This window comes from Capsicum annuum, chromosome 8, assembly GCF_002878395.1.
Source record: "Capsicum annuum cultivar UCD-10X-F1 chromosome 8, UCD10Xv1.1, whole genome shotgun sequence".
Lineage (NCBI taxonomy): Eukaryota > Viridiplantae > Streptophyta > Magnoliopsida > Solanales > Solanaceae > Capsicum > Capsicum annuum.
The window spans coordinates 100,360,841-100,382,940 of record NC_061118.1 but is presented as its reverse complement, the minus strand read 5'-3'; the positions used below and the strand labels follow the sequence as shown (position 1 = coordinate 100,382,940).

General features: G+C 34.6%; 1 protein-coding gene and 1 pseudogene across 1 annotated transcript; both read right to left on the bottom strand.

Annotated features, from left to right (window-relative positions):
- Positions 1-298: 298 nt before the first annotated feature.
- Positions 299-3,499, bottom strand: LOC124886625 (annotated as a pseudogene).
- Positions 3,273-21,461, bottom strand: LOC107879168 (3-hydroxybenzoate 6-hydroxylase). The gene is given in 6 exon segments (XM_016726266.2): positions 3,273-3,738; positions 3,741-4,041; positions 4,749-4,959; positions 5,054-5,079; positions 5,322-5,600; positions 21,225-21,461. Coding segments are annotated over 6 exon segments (1,251 nt in total). The 3' UTR covers positions 3,273-3,541.
- Positions 21,462-22,100: the final 639 nt, after the last annotated feature.

Here is a 22,100-nt window from a genome sequence, read left to right as displayed (position 1 = left end):
CTTTTTTTAATTAAATATTATTAATTTTTTAATACGTAAATGACATATAATAATTAATTGGGGATGATATAGTAAAATCACTATTGAAGCAGCTGAAGCAGACATGTCGACCATGAGTAGTCTGCTTCAGTTGTTTCATTGTCACTTATTATATAAGAGAAAGAAAAATAAAGAGAATATTATGTTTGCAACACTCTTTAGAGTTCATTACACTAGACACAAGTATTAGCTAAAATGAACAAATATATAAAATGCTCGAGGCTTTGGCCAGTTAAAAGCCCATGAAATTACTTCAATATCAAAGAAATATCATCGAAATAAGACGTGTTCTTTTTTTCTGCTGAAGCTCTTCACAATCTTGTGAACTTGCAGTTTCGGGATCAAAAAACAGGTGATCTGAAAGTGATAGACCTTGCTTAGTGCAACCGAGTCTCCTTGAATGTAGAACTTGCTTTGGTGCTACTGGCAGCTGAATGGACTGATACTCTCTGAAACCAGAGTTTAGATTTTCCCCACTCTCCACTTCTCAAGACATTTATTTGCCTAAAACTGCTGCATCGAACATCGATATGTTTGTACTTCTCAAACTATGAGGAGTATAGGGTCAGCTGCATCTTCAATCAACACCACTTTGTACCAAAAAATCGCTCTAATGAACACAATCAAATATCACATTTAAGAAAGGCTCCTTAGTTTCTTTAATTATTCCGACCAATTCAGGAACCCAAATGTTCTCAGCTTCTTCATGCATCATGCATGTTGTGAATCATATTTTTGTTAACCCTTATAGTCACCAAATTCCCCTGAATTTCACCGTAGATGCTGGTTCAGAAGTAGACACTTTTCACTATTAACAGACACGATCTGATCTGATCTGATGGAACTATATGCTGATTCATTCATGATGGGAATTAGTTATGCATTCACTTCAAATCAATCGACTACGTCGCAATTCCAAATCAGTTGATATTAGATATATGGATCCTCAAAACCACTCTACTCTATACGGGTACATTACCAAAGGTTGGGTTTAGGCTGATTAATTTACTATATGTTAGGTTTTTTCCTGATTTTCTTATCAAAATTAAGTTTTACTTTTTTCTTGCAAAGAAAATAAAAGTAATCATAATTACCTTTACTTTTCTTGAAAGAAAAATATAAAACTTTTTCATAGTTGGCTAACCACTTTCTTGTAAGAGGAAAGGCTTTTGACATATATAAATAGAAGATCCCGTTCTCATACCATAACACAAGAGCATCCACAATATAGTACTTTAAAAGTCTTTGTTTAGAGGGAGATTTCTCCAAATAGGTTTAATATTTTTCAATATTAGGTTTTATAATATGTAGGCCGATTGGCCAAAACATATAATAATTTAATGCTTTTTAGTATTGTATTCTTTGTCGTCCGATTTATCATTTCAAGGTTTACAAATTTTAAGCTTCCGCATGACACCCTCTCGATTTCGAACCCTAACAAGTGGTATCAGAGTCTATGGTTCAAAGATCAGATGGTTCGATTGAGGATAGTTTAAATCAAAGTTGCAACAAAGTTGATGATAATGAAGATATATGTCCAAAAACTATATGTGGAGATGATTGTCAATCATATTTTCAACAATCCTGCTATTAATCCATCTTTAATACCGCAATCAATTTTCAATCCATGTTTATGGGCGCTAACTTTCAACCCTTGCTGATTTTTATGCTTGAGCTCCTTTCAACCCATGCATCTATTTTTAACGCATGATCTCCACTTTTAACCTGTTCTCACTTTCAATGCACAAGTCTTCACTTTCAACCTTGTTTACTTATAACACAGGGCTCCAATAATATCAACCCATGCTTTTATTTTTAACGCATAGGGCTTCAACTTTTAACCCATATCAATTTTTAATGATGGTAAGCAGCAGTGATATGTGATTATGCATTCAATTTCTAACCCAAATTAATTTTTAACGATGGTAAGCAGCAGTGATATATGATTATGCACAAGAAAAAGGAGGATCAAGAATATTTTGCAGAAAAACAAGCAAAAAAAGGAATATTTGTTAGGGTTTTTGCCCTGATTTTCTTATTAAAATTAAGTTTTACTTTTCTTGAAAAGAAAATAAAAGTAACCATAATTAGTTTTACTTTTCTTGAAAGAAAAATATAAAACTTTAACATAAAGGTTTTGGACATCTATAAATAGAAAGACCCCTTCTCATACCATAACATAATAGCATCTCATACCATAACATAATATCATCCTTTGTTTAAAGGGAGATTTCTCCCAATAGGTTTAATGTTTTTCAATATTAGATTTTATAATATGTAGGCTGATTGGCCAAAACATATAATAATTTAATGCTTTTTAGTCTTGTTTTCTTTATCGTCTCATCTCATAGTTTGCAAACTTTAAGCTTCCGCATGATGCCCTCTCGATTTCGAACCCCAACACTATATCGAAGGTTCAATAGCTCATAAAATCCACTTTAAGTTGCAGAGCGCAGTTCATAGTACAGGCATTTCCTCAAGATCTGAATACACTTTCTTACAGCTAATAATGTCTTCTGATGGTTTCTTATTGGAAATATCAAGAATTCTCCATGCGCAGTAACCTGAATATCTACCAGAAAATAGGATCCACTAAAAGCACCAACTGTCGCATTTCCTCAACTATAACGGGGAAAAGAAGAACATTAGTACTTTGTATACTAGCCTCAGTTTGAAGTCAGGAAGGAAATTTCATCTGGTTGAAGGCAGACAAGCATCAGCAGCAACTAGGAAATCAGCAACAATGTCAATTGTGAGAAGAACTTCAGATTCGACTTCCAGATTTCACTTATCATCATACATGGAAAAGGAAAGGAGAAAATAAACCCATAAGAGTCTAGCGGCAGTGCATCGTACAAAAAGGCTATGGAGATCAGCCCAATAAGCTTCTCTGAAATTGAAATGTTCATCCCTTGCCAATATCAGGCTCACTTTTGTTTCTCCATCTGTTGCCTGTTTCTGTAATCGACCATTCGTTCAGGAATGAGGATGAGATTGTCCGAAACAGCGTTGATAAGGTATCAAGAGGTGATGAGAATCCAAGTAGAGGAATCCAGATTTTAGAACTAATTAACTACTGAAAACTAAATTAGACACATAGCCGTGGAAAAAAAACACAAGGGGAGAGGGCAGGAAGGAAAATGTTAAGACAAATCTTTAAACCAGAAAAAATAAACCTTAAACTATGCAATATAAACTTCATTTGCATTTCACATCATACATGAGGTCCTGAATTTTACATAGAAGCAACCACGATAACTGTGTCCACAGCGATATTCTTTAAAACACGAGAATAAGCAATGACAGAGAAATTTATTTACTGTCAAATATCAACTTTCTTTTGACTACATTCATGAGGTCATGAATTGTATACTGATACAACAACAATGACTCTGCCTGCTATATTTTGGGTGCAGCAGAATACAGTCAGTTGCAAAATATGCTCGTCCCAATTACGCATCCAACAACACTTTAATAACCAGCCAGAATAAAACCAGTGATATTACTTCAATAACGAAGGAATATTGTAGAAATGAGGCATGTTTTTCTGCTGAAGCTCTTCACAATCATCTGAACTCGCAGTTTTTGGATCAAAGGACGGACGGTCTGAAAATGATAAACCTTGTTTAATGCGACCTAGTCTCCTAGAATATAAAACCTGCTCCGTAGTAACTGGCAGCCTAATGGACTGATATTCTTAAGGGCAGAGTTCAGATTTTCCACTTCCCACTTCTCTAGGCATTTCCCTAAAACATCTGCATCTAATATCGACATGTTTGTACTTCTCAAACCATGAGGAGTAGTAGGATGAGCTGCATCTCCAATCAACACCTCTTTGTCCCAGAAAATCTGCTCCAGAGGATCACAATCATATATCACATTTAGGAAAGGTTTCTTAATTTCTTTAATTACCCTGACAAATTCAGGAACCCAAGTCTTCTCAGCTTCTTCATGCATACTTTGAACCAAGTTTTCGCTAACCTTCATGGTCACAGAATTTCCCTGGATTTCATCACAAATTTTCAGAATTATTAAATTCAATATAAACGTACAATATTCAAGATATGATCTAGATAACAAGCACAAAGTAATGGTACCAAAGCCCTCAAAGCCCCCCATCTCCCCCTCTAGATAATACTCAAATATGTTGGAACTTAAATCGTCAATTGTACATCAGATATGTGGTTTAGAAAATGGCTTGTCCATCCACTCTCCTAATTTCCAACCATTATCTAATCTGATGGACCTACATGTTGATCAATCATGATGAGCAAGAGTTGTACATTCACTTTAAATCAATCAACTCAATATCAATCCCAAATCTATTGGTATTAGATATATGAAATTATTAATCTTCTAAATCACATTGCTTTATTCCGGTACATTTTTTTCCAATACTCGCTAAATAAGAGGATCCATAGTACCCCCTCCGTTCCAGTGGCAGCATTCTTTTTTAATCCATTCCATTTGGAAACAATTTAACTTTACATTTTACCTTTAATGACAAACTTTTATGGCAACACAGATATTATGGCATGCTTAATACGCAAGTTTCAAAAGTCAAACTTTTCTTTATTAAGCTCCATATCCGCTCAAAATGCCACATAAACTGAGAGAGACTTATTCTTCTCTGCTCAGGGTACACGTGTACACTCGTTCATGAGACATTACTTTAACAACCATGTGACTGGATTTGACAAGCTAATTACCTTGAGGTTAGGTTCGGGCTGATTAATGTACCATATCCAATTAAACCTATGGTTCAATAACTCATAAAATACACAATGAGTTGCAGCGCTCAGGTCAAAGTACAGACATTTCCCAAGATCTGGATACAATTTCTTAAGGATGATAATGGCTTCTGAGTGTTCCTTATTGGAAGAATCAAGAATCCCTCTCCACGCACAGTAATCTGAATATCTACCAGAAAATAGGAGTTACTAAAAACACCAAACTGTTGCATTTCCTTGATTAAAAGCGGGCAAAAGAACATTAATTGACTGCATATGCTAACCTCAGTTTAAGGTCTGGAAAGAAACTATTGGAAATATAAATATCAGTTAATTTTCCTAAGGGTAGTTTAGTCATTTTACTCCCTTAGTTTGTTGAGTCGGTTATTGTAGTCTATAAATAGACAGCTCTACTGTAGCATTAGTGAGTAAGAAAGATCACTTTTCTTCTCTCATTCGTTCCTTGTTGGCTTCAATGTTGAAGTAGAAGTTCTGATTGTTTCTGCAAATTCTAGTAGATTTCATTTGTTCGTTGATAAGTTGACAGAAACTTTGTCTGATTGAAGACAGACAACCATCAGCAGCAATAAGCAAATCAGCAACAATGTCAACTGTAACACCCATTTCAAGATCTTTAGCTTCGACTTTCACTTTTGATTTATCATCATACATGGAAAAGGAGAGGAAAAAATAACCCCATAAAACAATATCTACTGGTAGTGCACCATACAAAAGTTTATGGAGATCAGCCCAATAAGCTGCTCTGAAATTGAAATTTTCATCCCTTGTTAATGTCCTGCTCACTTTTGTTTCTCCATCTGTTGCCTGGTTCTGTAGTTGACCAAGACTGAGGATGGATGAAAATCCAAATTGAAGAATACCAAATTTGCAACCTATGTTACTCGGACTTTTCAAAAATGTCATTGGGTGCGTGCCGGATCCTTCAAAAGTAGTGCAATTTTGGAGGATCCGTCACGGATGCGACAACATTTTTGAAGAGTCTGAGCAACATAGTTTGCAACTAACTAGCTACTGAAAACTATATTTCTCTACACATCATTATCAGGGCAGATCCACATGCGCCCAAGAAGTGTGGATAAGCAAATGGTAAGCTAAAGTTATCACCACTTTTTGTGCCTGTTGCTTCCTGTACTGTCAACTACTATCATCTTCAACTGATCCCGCTTGTACAAAGTTTTGGTCCGTCATTGATCACTAAGAGTAGCTTCCATGGTTTCTCGGTGAAGGAAGAATTATGATCAATTTCATGTGGATCTTAAATCAAGTGTCAAATGTAGATATACATGAAACATGCCAACACCTCTTTTTAATGTTAGCTGTTAACTATGTATTTACACATATTGACCGTGGGCAAGGGGGCATCAGAATAGGACTAGTAACTCTTTTAACTCAATAGTATGAAATGTAAATGTGGTTCCTCGTGTTTGCTATAGTTGAACTCATTGTCCTACATTATGATCATGTTCCAAATCCCTGGACTTATAAAAAGGAAAGTGTTACCCACAAATACTCACACTTCAGCTGATCTCTTAAGAGATACACTACTGGTTTCTCTTGTATGTCAGTTGAGGAGTGAGACTATACCATGATGTCATAAGATTAAAGAATCAAAAGTTTAGAAAATTACAGCGGTTGACCAAAATGGCATTTTTATTGTGAGTGTTGGACACTGGCCAATGACGAACAACGTGAAGCTTAGTATACATCAAAACATACTCCTTAATGATGAATTTAAAGTTCGTAAGACATTATGCATCACTTGTTGAAAGAGTATCATAGTACCGCTCCTAGTTTTTTCCCCTTCCACACCACAAAGACGAGATAGAGGGGCATACGATGATTCTTTCACAACCTGATGTGTTAATTTACTTATTGAAATATCACCCTTCTCTACCCTTCACTAGCCAGATCACAAAAGGAAGGGTTGATTGGTTGAGAAAGAAGTATTGGGATCACTATCAGGTTGTGATCCTTTTGATACTTTGTGATCTGGCTAGTATCACTATTAGATACTTAATAGTGATCACTTATTAAGGATCACTATCCTTTGTTCATATCCTAGTACAACCTAAGGTGTCGTTTGGTGTGAGGTATAAAGGATAAGTAGTCCGGGATAAAATAAAGGATTATTTTATCTCATGTTTGGTTGGAGGTATTAGTTAATACCGGAATAACTTATTCCACCATTTACACCATAGTAATGGGATAAGTTATCTCATATGCATGGTGGGATAAGTTATCTCGGGATAATTAATCCCAGAATTAATTATCCCGGAATAACTATTTCCCAACCAAACAACCCCTAAGTAGCCGTTTGGCCATGAAATATTTTTTTTTCCTGAGTTGGAGTTGGAGTTGGAGTTGAAGATGAAGTTGGAGTTGGAGTTGGAGTTGTGTTTGACCATGTCTTTTTTAATTTTTTTTTAGATTATTGAAAAATCTTTTTTAAATATGATTTTATGCCCTCAACTTTTAAAAATTATCAAAATCACTCAATTACTAATTTACCTACTCAATACAACCAAATGTTGAGAAAATAATTTACATGTCTTCAATTGATAAAATAATTAACAACAAACTAATTATTATGATTGTTATTCTTCTAAAATTTTAAAAAAAATATCACAAGCACGAGCTAAATAAGTTTATCTAACCATAGTCGATTGAATAAAGAAAATATATTTTGATAAATATGATTGATGGATATACAACAACAACAACAACAACAAACCCAGTGTATTCCCACATAGTGGGGTCTGGGGAGGGTAAGATGTACGCAGTCCATACCACTACCTCCGAAGAAGTAGCAAGGCTGTTTCCGATAGACCCCCGGCTCAAGACACGAGCTAATAACCAAATCCTTAATAAAGCATGGAACAAGATGAGAAGACGTAAATACATCGCCCACAATGAATAATAAACAAATAATAGTAAACAAATTTGTAATAAAGCATGCAATAAGGTGGTATAACAAGAATAATACACCCATTAAGTAAAGTCCTACCCCAACGACCCAAACTGGCACTAGCCTTCTAACCTAATTCGCGTTCTCCAGATCTTCCTATCTAGGGTCATGTCCTCAGTGAGCTGCAACTGCCCCATGTCCCATCTAATTACCTCTCATCACGTGCCCGAACCATCTCAATCGAACTTTCCGCATCTTGTCCTCCACCGAAGCCACTTCAACTTTTTCTCAAATGGTCTCATTTCGAATTTTATCAACCCTAGTAAGCCTGCACATCCAATGCAACATTCGCATTTCCGCCACCTTTAATTTTTGAACGTGAGAGTTTTTAACGGGCCAACACTCCGCTTCATAAATCATGGCCGGAAGGACTGCCACCCTATAAAACTTGCCTTTAAGCTTGGGCGGTAGCTTTTTATCATACAACACCCCCGAGGCGAGCTTCCACTTCATCTATCCCGCCCCAAGACAGTGGGAGACATCCTCGTCAATCTCACCATTCCCCTGAATCAAAGACCCGAGATACTTGAAACTATCCCTCTTACATACCTCATAGGAATCCAACTTTACTACCACTTCGTTCTCCTACCTCATGTTATTAAACTTGCATACCAAATACTCTGTCTTGCTCCTACTCAACCTGAACCCTTTAGACTCAAAGGTCTGTCTCCACACCTCTAGTTTATCATTCACACACCCCCGCGTCTCATCAATCAAAACTACATCATCTGCAAAAAGCATACACCAAGGCACCTCTCCTTAAATACGCCGCGTCAACACATCCATCACCAAAGCAAACAAAAATGGGCTAAGAGTAGATTGTTGATGCAACCCTGTCAAGATAAGAAAATGCTCTGAATCTCCTCCTGCCGTCCTAATCTGAGTCTTAGCTCCATCATACATGTCCTTGATTGCTCTGATATACGCCACCGGGACCCTACTCACCTCCAAACATCTTCAAAGAATCTCCCTAGGGACTTGATTGATGGATATAAATATATTTTTTTATTCTTATATTTGTTGATGAAAATTCTTACTTACTTTCACTTGAATTAATTATTTTATTAAATTTGATCTTTTTAAAAAAATTTATGGATGGATTATTTCTGAATAGATTAGTGCTATTTTTTTGCTTTTCTTTATTGATGATATTGATTTTCCTTGAATATTATTGTATTGTAAATATGGATTGTTACGTTATGTTTGATATGCAACTTTATTGATCACTTTTTAATAATTTATTAAAATCATAATAGACATTATATGAAATATACAAAAAATTAGAATGACAAGAAAAAAAAATTTAAATTTCTCATTTTTAAATAACATAATGTACTAGGCCTTATATTTCTATAATATAGTCCATTCAAAACAAAAGTTGATATATTTCCACCATAGATTGCCATTTACTTCACGTTAGTAAATTTTGGTTAAAAGAAGAAAAAGAGATTAGAATATCTGTAACAATTAAAAATGATGTTGTACCATAGAAAATAAATAATAATTTTTTTCTTGACGGTTGGTTGTATTTATAAGAGGGGTTTGTGTAAAAAATTAAAGATTGAGGTTATATGTAAAAATAATGAAAGTTGAAAATGGAAGTGGAAAATTATGAAAATAACAAGAAGTTGTTTTCACTTTTTGGAATCCAAGTCCAGAATAATTTTTTGAATTTTCATGGCCAAATACCACAATTTCCGGAAAAGTAAAAAAAGTGAAAAAATTTTCGGAAAAAAGGAGATGTTTTTATGGCCAAACGGGCCCTTAGTGTGACACCATTTGCTCCAACTTTGGTAGAAAGAACTATCCAGCACCTATACTTGTGGGTGTAGCTTGGATAAATGTGTGTATATTGCTAAAGGCATTACTATAACACATATATAGTCATATATGTGTGTATATGTTTACCTCCTTCAAGAAAGGTCCAAAAATGATCACTATTAGCATCTTAATATTGTAAATAATACTCCGTGTTGGCTCGTTTTATGTGACACTAGTTTACATGGAATTTGAGATATTTTAACTTTGTCTATTAATACATAAGTTGTGGTGGTAGAAGAAACATAAGACTAATAGGTTAAGAATTGGCATAATACATAAACAAGACCTTTAACTTGGTATTAAATTATAACTATGACCTTTAACTTTGTCAGTGTACAAGTAGACCCTTTAACTATACAAAAGCTAAATAAAAAACACTTCAATCTTGCAACACATATGCGTGAAACTCAATCGCTCCTATGTGGACTAGTACTCCAACCAAATGGAGCCACCTAATTAAAAAGATACACGTAGATTTTAGATATTAACTTTGACAGTGTACAAGTAGACCCTTTAACTACACAAAAGCTGAACAAAAAAATACTTCAATCTTGCAACACATATGCATGAAAATCGCTCCTACGTGGACTAGTACTCCAACCAAATGCTGTCACCTAATTAAAAAGATACACAAAGATTTTAAATATTAAAAAAAACTTAATATACCACTATCACATACATGTACGTTTTAGATTTTTTCTTTTTTTAAAAATAATTCATTAAAGGTTTCCTTCATTAAAATAACATTCAAGCCCGATGAAAATTGAAAGGTTCATTCAGAAAAAGATGTGAAATCCAATGAAAACCCTACAAAAATGTATGATTAATTTTTTTTTAATTTTCTTTTAATGAAGGGTTAATTGGTAATTATAATCAATTATTAATAATAATTAAGGAATTAAAAGGGGACAAACCAAAAGCCCTCTTCAGTTTCACGCTAGTAACGTACAAGTAGAATAATAGGGCTACATATTGCTCCCTTTATTCTCGGAAGAGATCAGCAAGCAGTATACACAAAAAAATTGCGTAGAGAAATAAAAACCGCAGAGAGTATCTAACCTACGTTAGCAGACATCTTTCACCGATAAGGTATGAAATTTATTTATTGTTCTTTGGCTTAGAGTTCTGAAAAACAGTGACATATTTCTTTCATCCTACCCTTATTCTATTTGGAGCAATGATTAGAATAATTCATATAAATATTATGACTTGAAAACATCAATGGTTTGATGAAGTAGTTGAATTATATAGAAAATTTGGATGTTAAAAGATGCTACAAAGCCACGGTAGTTCTTAGCAGCTTTGGTGTCTGCAATATTCATTGAAAATGGATCAAAACTCTAGTTAGATTAGGTTAGTTGTAATTGGCTACTGGTAAGTTTAACTGAAAGCACAATAACGGTTCGTCTTGAAAATGATGGTATATCAAGATTCAAGTTTGGCAATTAGTTCACTTCCTGCGCAAAATTTCTTTGTTATCTTATAAAGGGTGCAAGTGCATTTTATATGATAGGAGTACATAATTTGATTAATTGGATTGAACGATAGACTTTGATATTTGACTTGCTCTGAACTTTTAGAAAATGTTCGTTGATGGGGTATTGACTATATTAAACCCATTTTTGGTGTAGTTTAAGGTGTTTGAGTTTACGGGAGCATATTTTGATTTACTAGGAGGTGGTGTTTGAATTGTGCATTCGAAGTAAGTGAGACTTTAAGCTTTGATGCTTTCTTTTCAAATCCGATTTATAAAAAAATATATTTTTCTGCCTAGTCCATGTATTGGGATAAGCGTGAACTTGGTAGAATCAGTGATATTTGACTAGCTGTGAATATGTAATTTGTGAGGTGTATAGAGAATTACTTAGTGGTAATATGTGAGATGAAGTTGGGGCGTTGAACATATTTTCTTCGTTGCCGCTATAGTCTCTAGGGACATACATAACTATCATAATATGTTAGGGGCTTGTACATGCTATCGTAGTAGACTTTTGGGGGCATTATATATGCTACCGTGGACTTGTCAGTGTGCTAGGACAATAACCTTCACTGCCATTTATGACAAGCAGTGAGATTTGATTGAGTTGAGATATAAAGTGACATTTTTGAACTTCCTTTTGGATCTTATTGACATTACCTTATGAGAGACATTAGGTACATATTATTTGTGTATTTTGTTGTGCCTTGTATTTTCTAACACTTTTTCCAGGGGTATTAAAGTAGTGGATTGAGGATCTTACTGGGTTATATTTATATATCTCACTCCTTACTTGCATACCTGTAGATACGGTTGCAGAGAGAGAGAGACTTGTGGCTGACAGTCTTTATGCGTGAATTCTGTTGCTAAGATGTGCCTTCACATTATTCGTGGAGGCTGTCATCCAAAGTTAGTTATTTTAGATTATAATTCTTTTTGTTGGGTTTGCATTCCCAAAAGTTGAACTCATGTAACTCTATTTAGATGCTCCATGGTCTTGGTGTAGTATTTAAGGCTAGAGAGTTATTATCTAGGTATTGTTGTTTTCTTAAATCGTATTACGATAACCAGGTGGATAATTACTTTGCATTTAATAACTATTTCATGCACTTAAAGTTGCACATGTCTTTATCTCAGTGTTTGTAAAAATTGTGAATGTATAGAAAATTGGTTCTCCCGGCAAGTGGTGTTAATGGGATCCAGTCACGCCTAGGGATTGTTTTGGGATGTGACAAATTTGGTATCAGAGCTTAGGCTTTAAGTCCCGGGTCATGGAGCAGTGTTTAGTAGATTTTTGTTCAGGGGTATGTAGGCGCCCATACTTATGAACTTGAGGCTACAGAACATCTAGGAAGTTTCCCCTTTTTATTCATTATTGATGCGTTGAGTTAAATTAAGTCTAACCTTTAAATACTATTTTGCAGATGGTTAAAAGACGTGGTTCTTCTTTCGCTAGTCGATCTAATACACCTGCTGGGCATGCTGCTGGTCAGAATTCTACCTGTGGTGGTAGAATTGGGTCTCATCCAACTAGGCCTCAAACTAAGACATATACCGCTGCTCAGCCTGGAGTTGGGAATGGAGGCCAGCCCCAAGTTGTAGCTTCTGAGCAAGTGTAGGACCAAGTTGACCGAGATACTCCAGCTGCAGTGCCAGTTGCTGCACCTACTATTGCATTACCTGTAGATATAGTGGTAAGAATGTTGAATGTACTTGAGGCATTAGTGCCTAATCAGGGTTGAACTCCAGCTCCTCAGGCTACTTTGTAGACGCAAGCACAAGTTTAGTTGAATGTTACAACTTCTCAGGCACCTCAACCAATTGATTAGTCGGTTACAATTATGGGGCAACCCAAGGATCTTAAGAATTTCATAAATCTTAAGCCCCTGGAGTTTGATGCTATACCATCTTATATTGAGCCTCAAAAGTTTATAGAACATTGCAAAAAGATACTGACTACTTTAGAATTGAAGGAGACTTGTGGTGTAGAATTTACTACTTTCCTGTTCTAAGCATCTCCTGGGACGTGGTGGACTTTTGTTTAGAGGGGAAAACAAGCAAGGCTACCATCGATCACTTGGTCAGAGTTTTTAGCTATGTTTATGGACATATTTATTCCATTGAGCAAACAAGATGACATGAGACACCAGTTAAATAATCTGCGACAAGGATCTATGACGGTCACTGAGTATGAAGCTAAGTTCACTGAGTTGTCCAGGTATGTTCCATCTTTGGTTGCAGATCATAGGAGAAAGTAAGACAATTTGTAGATGGACTAGAGGCTCATTATCATGGTCCAGTAATATGGGATGTGCGTAATGGATCCTATGCTGAGGTGGTTGACACTGCTCTCCACTCTGAATCCTATTATGAGATGGAAAAGATTAATTGAGAAAACAAAAAGGCACGTAACTCAGGTGGGTTTAGTGGTGCTCCGTCTAGGAGCAAGATTGGTTTTCATTATGGTCAATCTAGGCCTGCGCAGTCAGAGTCAATAGGTCAATCTTTAAAGAATAGTTATCCCGCTAGACAGGGTCACCAACAGATGCAGCGATAGAGTAGCAATTTTTTCAGTCTGGACAACATCCAAAATATTCTAATTATGGCAGAAATCATAGTGGGCGTTGTTTTGGAGTTGGTGGTCCTTGTTATACTAGTGGTGAAAGAGGGCATATTGCTAAGTTTTGTCCTAAGGGAAATTCTGGTTCTAGTCAAACTACTGCACAGGTACAGAAAGGTATTGCAGGTACTTATGCTCGCACTTAGCTAGCTAGGATCGCTCCACAGGGTGTTTTTGGACAGGGTCGATAGGGTGCTTAGGGTTCTCAAATAGCAGGTGGACCACCGAGATTTTTTGCTATGGCTAGACAGGACATAGAGGCATCTAGTGTAGTAGTCAAACATATTATCACTGTAAATTCTCATGAGGCATATTCTCTTAGTGATCTTGGTTCTACATACTCGTATGTGTCTCTATCTTTTGCTTTATTCTTAGAAAGAAGGATTGAGACTCTTATCGAGCCATATATTATTACGACTCCAGTGGGGGAGACCTTATCAATGGATAGAGTTTATAGAGATTATGTGATACCTATTCAGGGTAAGGACATCATAGTTGATCTACTTGTGTTGCCAATGACTGATTTTGATGTGATTATGGGTATGGATTGGTTGGCGTCATGTTACGCTTTGGTTGATTAGTATTCTAAGATTATACATTTTGATATTCCTAGAGAAGCACCCTTAGTGTGGAAAGGTATAACTCTTGTGACTCAAGAAAAGATAATATCTTATGTAAAAGCCCTCCGAATGATTAATCATGGTTGTTTGGGTTTTATTGCTACCATTCATGACACTTGAGCAGAGAAATTTTCTATTAACAACATTCTCATTGTTTGAGAGTTTATTGATGTGTTTCCAGATGATTTGCCTAGGCTACCTCCAATGAGAGAAATTAAGTTCAGCATTAATTAGTACCAGGGACTCAACCTATCTCTATTCCACCTTACCGTATGACTCCTGCTGAGTTGAGGGAATTAAAGGTTCAACTCCAAGAGTTACTAGATAAGGGATTCATCAAGCCTAGTGTGTCACCTTAGGGTGCACCTGTGTTACTTATGAAAAAAAAATGGCACGATGAAAATGTGCATTGACTATAGGAAGTTGAATAAGCAAACAATCAAGAACAAATATCCTTTGCCTCGTATGATGATCTATTCTATCAGTTATAGGTGCTACTCACTTTTAAAAAATTAACTTGATATCGGGTTATCATCAACTAAGAATCAAGGCTGAAGATATCACTAAGACAACTTTTCAAACCAGGTATAGGCATTTTGAATTTTTAGTGATGTCTTTTGGACTGACTAATGCACCTGCACATTTATGGACCTCATGAACATGGTATTCAAGCCGTATTTAGACCATTTTGTTATTGTATTCATTGATGACATTTTGGTTTACTCTCGAAGTGAGGAAGAACATGGATAATATTTGAGTTGTCTTGCAGACACTTAGAGAACAAAAACTTTATGCCAAATTCTCAAAGTGTGAGTTTTGGTTGGGAATGGTTTCCTTTTTGGGAAATATGGTGTCAAGAGATGGGATTCATGTTAATCCAAAGAAGATTGAATCAGTTCGAGATTGGCCTTGGCCTAGTACCGTTACAGAAATACGTAGCTTCTTAGGTTTAGCTAATTATTACAGGAGGTTTGTAGAGGGATTCTTAAAGATAGCCGCTCCATTGACCCGCTTGACTCAGAAAAATATGGTTTTTTGATGATCAGATGAATGTGAAGAAAGTTTTCAGGAATTAAAGACAATATTAATTTCGGCTTTAATTTTAACTTTACCTACAACAGAGGATGGTTTCACTATTTATTGTGATGTATCTCAATTTGGATTGGGTTGTATTTTAATGCAGAATGGTGATGTGGTGGCGTATACTTATCGGCAGCTAAAGGTCCATGAGAAAAATTATCTTACAACTTGGAATTGGCCGCAGTTATATTTGCACTCAAGATCTGGCATCATTATCTTTATAGTGAGCCGTGTGAAATCTATATTGATCACAAGAGTCTGCAGTACTTATTGAAGCAAAGAGATTTGAATCTCAGACAACGACGGTGGTTAGAGTTACTTAAAGATTATAATCTCACTATCTTGTATCATCCTGGGAAAGCGAATGTAGTATAAGATGCTTTAAGTAGGAAGTTTATGGGCAGCTTGGCCTGATTTGCTGCTGAAAGGCGACCTGTGGTTATGGATATTCAGTCTTTAGCCAATCATGGAGTTTGAATTGATCACACCATACCTGGAAAATTACTTACAGTTATAGTGGTTCAGTCATCCTTAATTGGGCAAGTTACGACTTACCAATATGATAATCCCTACCTTGTTGGGATTTGAGATCGAATGCAGAATAACGGTGTTAAGTCTTTCACTATTGATAGTGAAGGTATGCTACGTCATTATGGAAGATTGTGTGTTTCCATTGTGAGTGACGTGAGACAACTAATTCTTGATGAGGCTCATAGTTTGAAATACTCTATCCACTCTGGTTCTATGAAAATGTATCAAGACTTGTGCAAATTGTACTGGTAGAAAAGTATGAAGGTTGATATTTTGAAATATGTGACTAGTTGTTTAAATTGTTAGCAGGTTAAATATAAACATCAAAAACCTGGCGGAGTGATGCAAAAATTAATTATACCAGAGAAGAAGTGGGAACAAATTACTATGGACTTCGTTGTGAGGTGGCCAAATATTTTCAAGAAGCACGACTCTATTTGGGTGATAATGGACAAACTTACAAAATCTGCCTATTTCATACTAGTTAGGGTGACTTATACCGCGAAACAGTTAGCAGAAATTTATCTACAGGAGATAGTTCAGCTTTATGGTATTTCTATTTCAATCATATCTGATCAAGGTGCACAGTTCACTGCTATGTTTTGGAAATCTTTTCAGAAGGCATTAGGTTCGCAGGTTGAGTTAAGTATGACTTTTTATTCGCAGACCTACTGGCAGTCTAAGCGAGTTATCCAGATCTTGGAGGACATGCTTAGAGCTTGTGCGATTGATTTCGGTGGCATTGGGATGACCATCTTCCTTTGACAGAGTTTGCTTACAATAATAGCTACCAGTCAAGCATTCAAATGGCACAATATGAGGCTCTATATGGTCACAAGTGTCTTGGCTGGTTTGAGCCCGACAAAGCATAGTTATTAGGTCCAGATTTAGTTCAGCATACATTGAAAAAGGTTTGCAGTGATATGAGACTGACTTAAGACATCACAAAGCAGGCAAAAATCCTATGCAGATAAGAGGGTCTATGATTTGGAGTTTGCAAAAGGAGAAAAAGTTTTTTTTAAAGTTTCTCCCATGAAAGGAGTTATGAGATTTGGCCAGAAAGGTAGGTTGAGTCCTAGATATATTGGTCCTTATGAGATCTTGGACCAAATTGGATTGGTGGCATATAGGCTAGGTTTACCTCCGATATTATCCGCGGTACATCCTATGTTTCACGTGTCTATGCTTAGACGATATGTTCGTGATGATAGCTATAAGATCCAGCCAGAGGATGTAGAGCTTGATGAGAATTTGATTTATGAGAAAGCCCGATAGTTATTCTTGATAGGCAAGCGCGACAATTGAGATTGAAAAAGATAACTTCAGTCAGGGTATTATAGCATAATCATCCAACCAAGGAGGCTACTTAGGAGTCAAAAGAGGAGATGGAAGTTCAATGTCCTCACTTATTTGACACTTCAGGTATGATTCTAGACCCGTTTGAGGATGGACATTATTTTAAGTGGGGGAGAATATAATAGCCCAACTTATTTTTTTTAATGAAGGGTTAATTGGTAATTATAAATAATTCTTATTACTAATTAAGAAATTAAAAGGGGACAAGCCAAAATCCCTCTTTAGTTTCATGCTAGTAACGTACAAGTAGAATAATAGGGCTATATATTGCTCTCTTTATTCTTGGAAGAGATCAATAAGCACACAACAAAAGCATCATAGAAAGATAAAAATAGTAGAGATTATCTAAGCTACGTTAGCAGGCATCTTTCACTGATAAGGTATGAAATTTGTTTATAGTTCTTTGGCATAAAATTCTGAAAAACAGTGACATATTCCTTTCTTCCTACCCTTATTCTATTTGGATCAACGATTAGAATAATTCATATCAATATTATGACTTTGAAACATCAATGGTTTGGTGAAGTATTTGAATTCTATAGAAAATTTGGATGTTAAAAGATACTACAAAGCCACGATAATTCTTGGCAATTTTGGTGTCTGTAATATTCACTGAAAATGGATCACAACTCTAGTTAATGATTGGGTTAGTTGTAATTAGCTACTGGTAAGTTTAATTTGAAGCACAATAACCGTTCTGAAATTGCATTACATTTTATATGGTACAAGTACATAATTCGATTAATTGGATTAAATGATAGACTTTAGTATATGACTTGTTCTGAAATTTTAGACAATGTTCATTGATGGGATATTGACTATATTAAATCCATTTTTGGTGTATTTTAAGATGTTTGATCTTATGAAAATATATTTTGATTTACTAGGAGGTGGTGCTTGAATTATGCATTCGAGGTAAGTGAGACTTTAAGCTTGGATGCTTGCTTTTCAAATTTGATTTATAAAAAATTATATTTTTTTGCCTAGTCCATGTGTTGGGATAAGCATGAACTTGATAGAATAGGTGGTATTTGACTAGCTGTGGATATATAATTTGTGAGGTGTATGAGAATTACTTAGTGGTAATATGTGAGATGACGTTGGGTGTTGAACATATTTTCTTTGCTGCCGTTATAGTCTCTAGGGGCATACATAGCTGTCGTAATATGTTAGGGGCATTACTTATGCTGGCGTAATTTGTTAGAGGATTGCACATACTGCTGTAGTAGACTTTTGGGGCATTATATATGTTGCCGTGGACTTGTTGGAGTTCTAGGCCAATCACCTTTACTATCATTTATGATAAGTCGTGAGAGTTGATTGAGTTGAGATATAGAGTGACATTTTTGAACTTCTTTTTGGATCTTATTGACATTACCTTATAAGAGATATTAGGTACACATTATTTGTGTATTTTGTTGTTCCTTGTGTTTTCTAAAACTTGTTTCAGGGGTATTAAAGTAGCGGGTCGAGGATCTTAATGGGTTATATATATATAACTCACTCCTTACTTGCATATCTGCAGATACGGTTACAAAGAGAGAGACTCCTAGCTGGCGGTCTTTACGTATGGATTCTGTTGCTAAAGTGAGCCTTCGCATTATTCATGGAGGCTGTCATAAAGCTTTAGTTATTTTTACATTATAATTCTTTTTGTTGGGTTTGCATGCCCAAAAGTTGAACTCATGTAACTCTGTTTAGATGCTCCATGGTCTTGGTGTGGCATTTGAGGCGAGAGAGTTATTATCAAAGTATTGTTGTTTTCATAAATCATATTATGATAACCCAGTGGATAATTATTTTGCATTTAATAACTATTTCACGCACTTGAAGTTGCACATGTCTTTATCTCAGTGTTTGTAGATATTGTGAATGTATAGAAAATTGGTTCTCCCGGTAAGTAGTTTTAACGGGAGCTAGTCACGCCTAGGAATTATTTTGGGACATGACATTTTTCTTCTTGCATCCATTACAATCATTCTTTTTTTATTTTTCTCTATTTATTTAGTTAGTAAATTTAAAGATTATATATGTGTTATACATAATCAATAATTGATTATGAATTCTCCCTTTTTGATAATTTTCATGTTTCTCTTTTAGTTAACAAATTTTTATTGAAAAAATTATATGAAACAAACATGTTGCAGCCGAATGAAGTAGCCGAAAAAATCAAAGGTTTATCTCTTTTTTCGTCCAACTATTTTTACAGGAATAGTACTTCTGTTTTCGGTTATCGCAAGTTTTACTCCTTTCACATGTATACGATAGTTTATAAACATATTCGCTATTTATTCTGATAATGTGTAGTATTAAATTTTTAAGGCAATATTATATAACGTTGCTATTATAATGATTCCTATTGATTTGGTTATTTTTTAACCCCTCTCCGATAGGTTTTTATGCACTTTTGTTTTCTATTTTATATAGTTCATGTTGAAAATATTTTATTTATTAAAATTAGTGTTCTTTTGTTATAAAGGTAAAAAATAAATCTTTCTTTTTCAGTTTGAAATTAGTTTTTTAGAGTGCAAGTTAATAGCTTGAGTCAAATTTATGAAATACTTGTGATTTTTAGTTTTCTTTTTCAATCCTTCTCTTTGTCGTTGCCAATTTCAGAGTGCAAGTTAATAGCTTTTTAGAGTGCAAGTTAATAGCTTGAGTCAAATTTATGAAATACTTATGATTTTTAGGTTTGTTTTTCAATCCTTCTCTTCGTCGTTGCCAATTTTAAATTGTATTATTGATTTTTGGCCTAAAAAAAAAATTACAGACTTATCTTTTTGGATGCTAAGTAATTAATTATTTTTAATTACTTATTAAAAACAATTAATATGTGAATTCATATATGGTACATATATATATACAATACACTTATATTGTTATTTTTTTTTTATCTTCAGTTGCTTGTTTCTTACTAATGCTTTGCTTGAAGGTGCATAGCTTTGGATGAGCCTTTAGAGTATGCAAAAGTTATCCTTTATCGTCCCATCAATTCAGAAAATGATAGCCTTTTTCAGATTCTTGAACCGTAAAAGTAATATTGAAGGCTCATAACTATTAATGAGCCTTCTTTAAAATGCAAAAGATTCATTGAACACTTATAAGAGTAGAGCACCTTCAATGTAAATATATTAAACAGCCCATCTATTTTTTAATATAAAAATTGCACACTGAAGGTGCTCCATTCACCATGCGTTTTCACCATTTTTATCATGAAAAATATGACAAACCCATTTATTGAAATTATTCCTCTGTTAACACTATTTTGATGTAAAATTATAAAATCCAATTACAATTTTGAATACTCCAAATTTCTGACAGTTATATGATGTTATGTATTGGTGGAACAGGGCAAACCTTCATTGGAATACTATCATATTAAATAGAGAGAAGAAACCACAAAAGGAAAAACAATATAACACAAACTCAATCAACCAAAAAGGAGATGGGATTTTTGATTTGTACTTACTTGATCTATTGAAAGAGACAAAGTGATTTGTTGATTGTTTGAGGCTTTAGGAGTAATAACATGAAAATCCTAAGTTCATATCCTAGTACAAAACTTAGTGTCAAAATCATATGATCCAACTTTGATGAGAAGGATTAACAACACTAGTCACACTACCATTAAACATATAAAAGGTTAGTCAAATTAACAATCTTAAATTCCATAAATTTCAAATAGTTTCAGATAAATAAGTCAAAAGGTAAATTATAATTTATAGCTGGCAGTGTTGAATATGCTACTATTAGTCATCATTTTAGGACTTTTCTTGCAGGAGTTAAAAAAGTATAATGCATAAGTAGTTGAAGAAACATTTATTAATTATAGTTGAAAATTTGGTGTGACAAAGAAAACATTAAATAAAAAAGACAGTACGTGCATTAAAGTAGTCTCTATGCGCAAGGTCTGGGAAAAGCCTCACTGGAAGTATAAAATTCAATCAAAATAAATTGAACTTACTTGATCTAGGGAAACAGGTAAGGTGGATTGTTGAAGTAGTTATGGTTGTTGAAGCCAAGATTCAATGATTTTGTGAGATAGGGGGTCAAGTCTAAGGCCAACACCAGTAGGGCTACCAGTTGGAAGTGTTGGAGTTTTCTCAAGAACCACCATATCCCAACCTGCTCTAATAAGAGCATGTGCAGAGCATATACCTACTATGCTCCCTCCAACTATAACTGCCTTTATTTTTCTCATTTCCTTTCTTTCTTCTCTATTCTTTCCGTAGCCTTTGGTCTGCATGTGGATGCTCTTTTGTCAGTTTGTGATGGATAAATGAAGACAACGTGTGCACGTGTGAGTTAGTTGTGACAAAAATGCATTATTTTCATAATCAATTTAATTCAAGGTTAAACAATAAAAGGATAAGTGGATAGCGAGAAAACGTTCAAAAGCTATATGTGTCTAATAATGAGGTAAGAATTTCTTGTGTTAGCAATATTTTTTATTAAAAAATAAACATTCAATTAAATAATCTATAATACTATACTAATACTAATACTAATACTAATACTAATACTAATAATATACTATACTAATACTAATACTAATAAATTAAAAGTGTGAAGGGCCTTAGAAATGTGGTTTGAACTTTTTGTCCTTCACTAAAAGTCTTTGTTTTAGACAAAATTATTTTTCACTATTTTTTCTTATATTTAAGGGTTGAAAATTAATTAAATATAATTATGATAAAACATTTCCTTATTAGAAGTTATCAGAATTAATGACAACTAATATTTTTTTAATTAGTTTAAGAATTCTAAATTAACTAAATTTGATTTTAAAAAATTTAATAATTTTATAAATCTACATCTTCATCTACATCTACAAATTTAA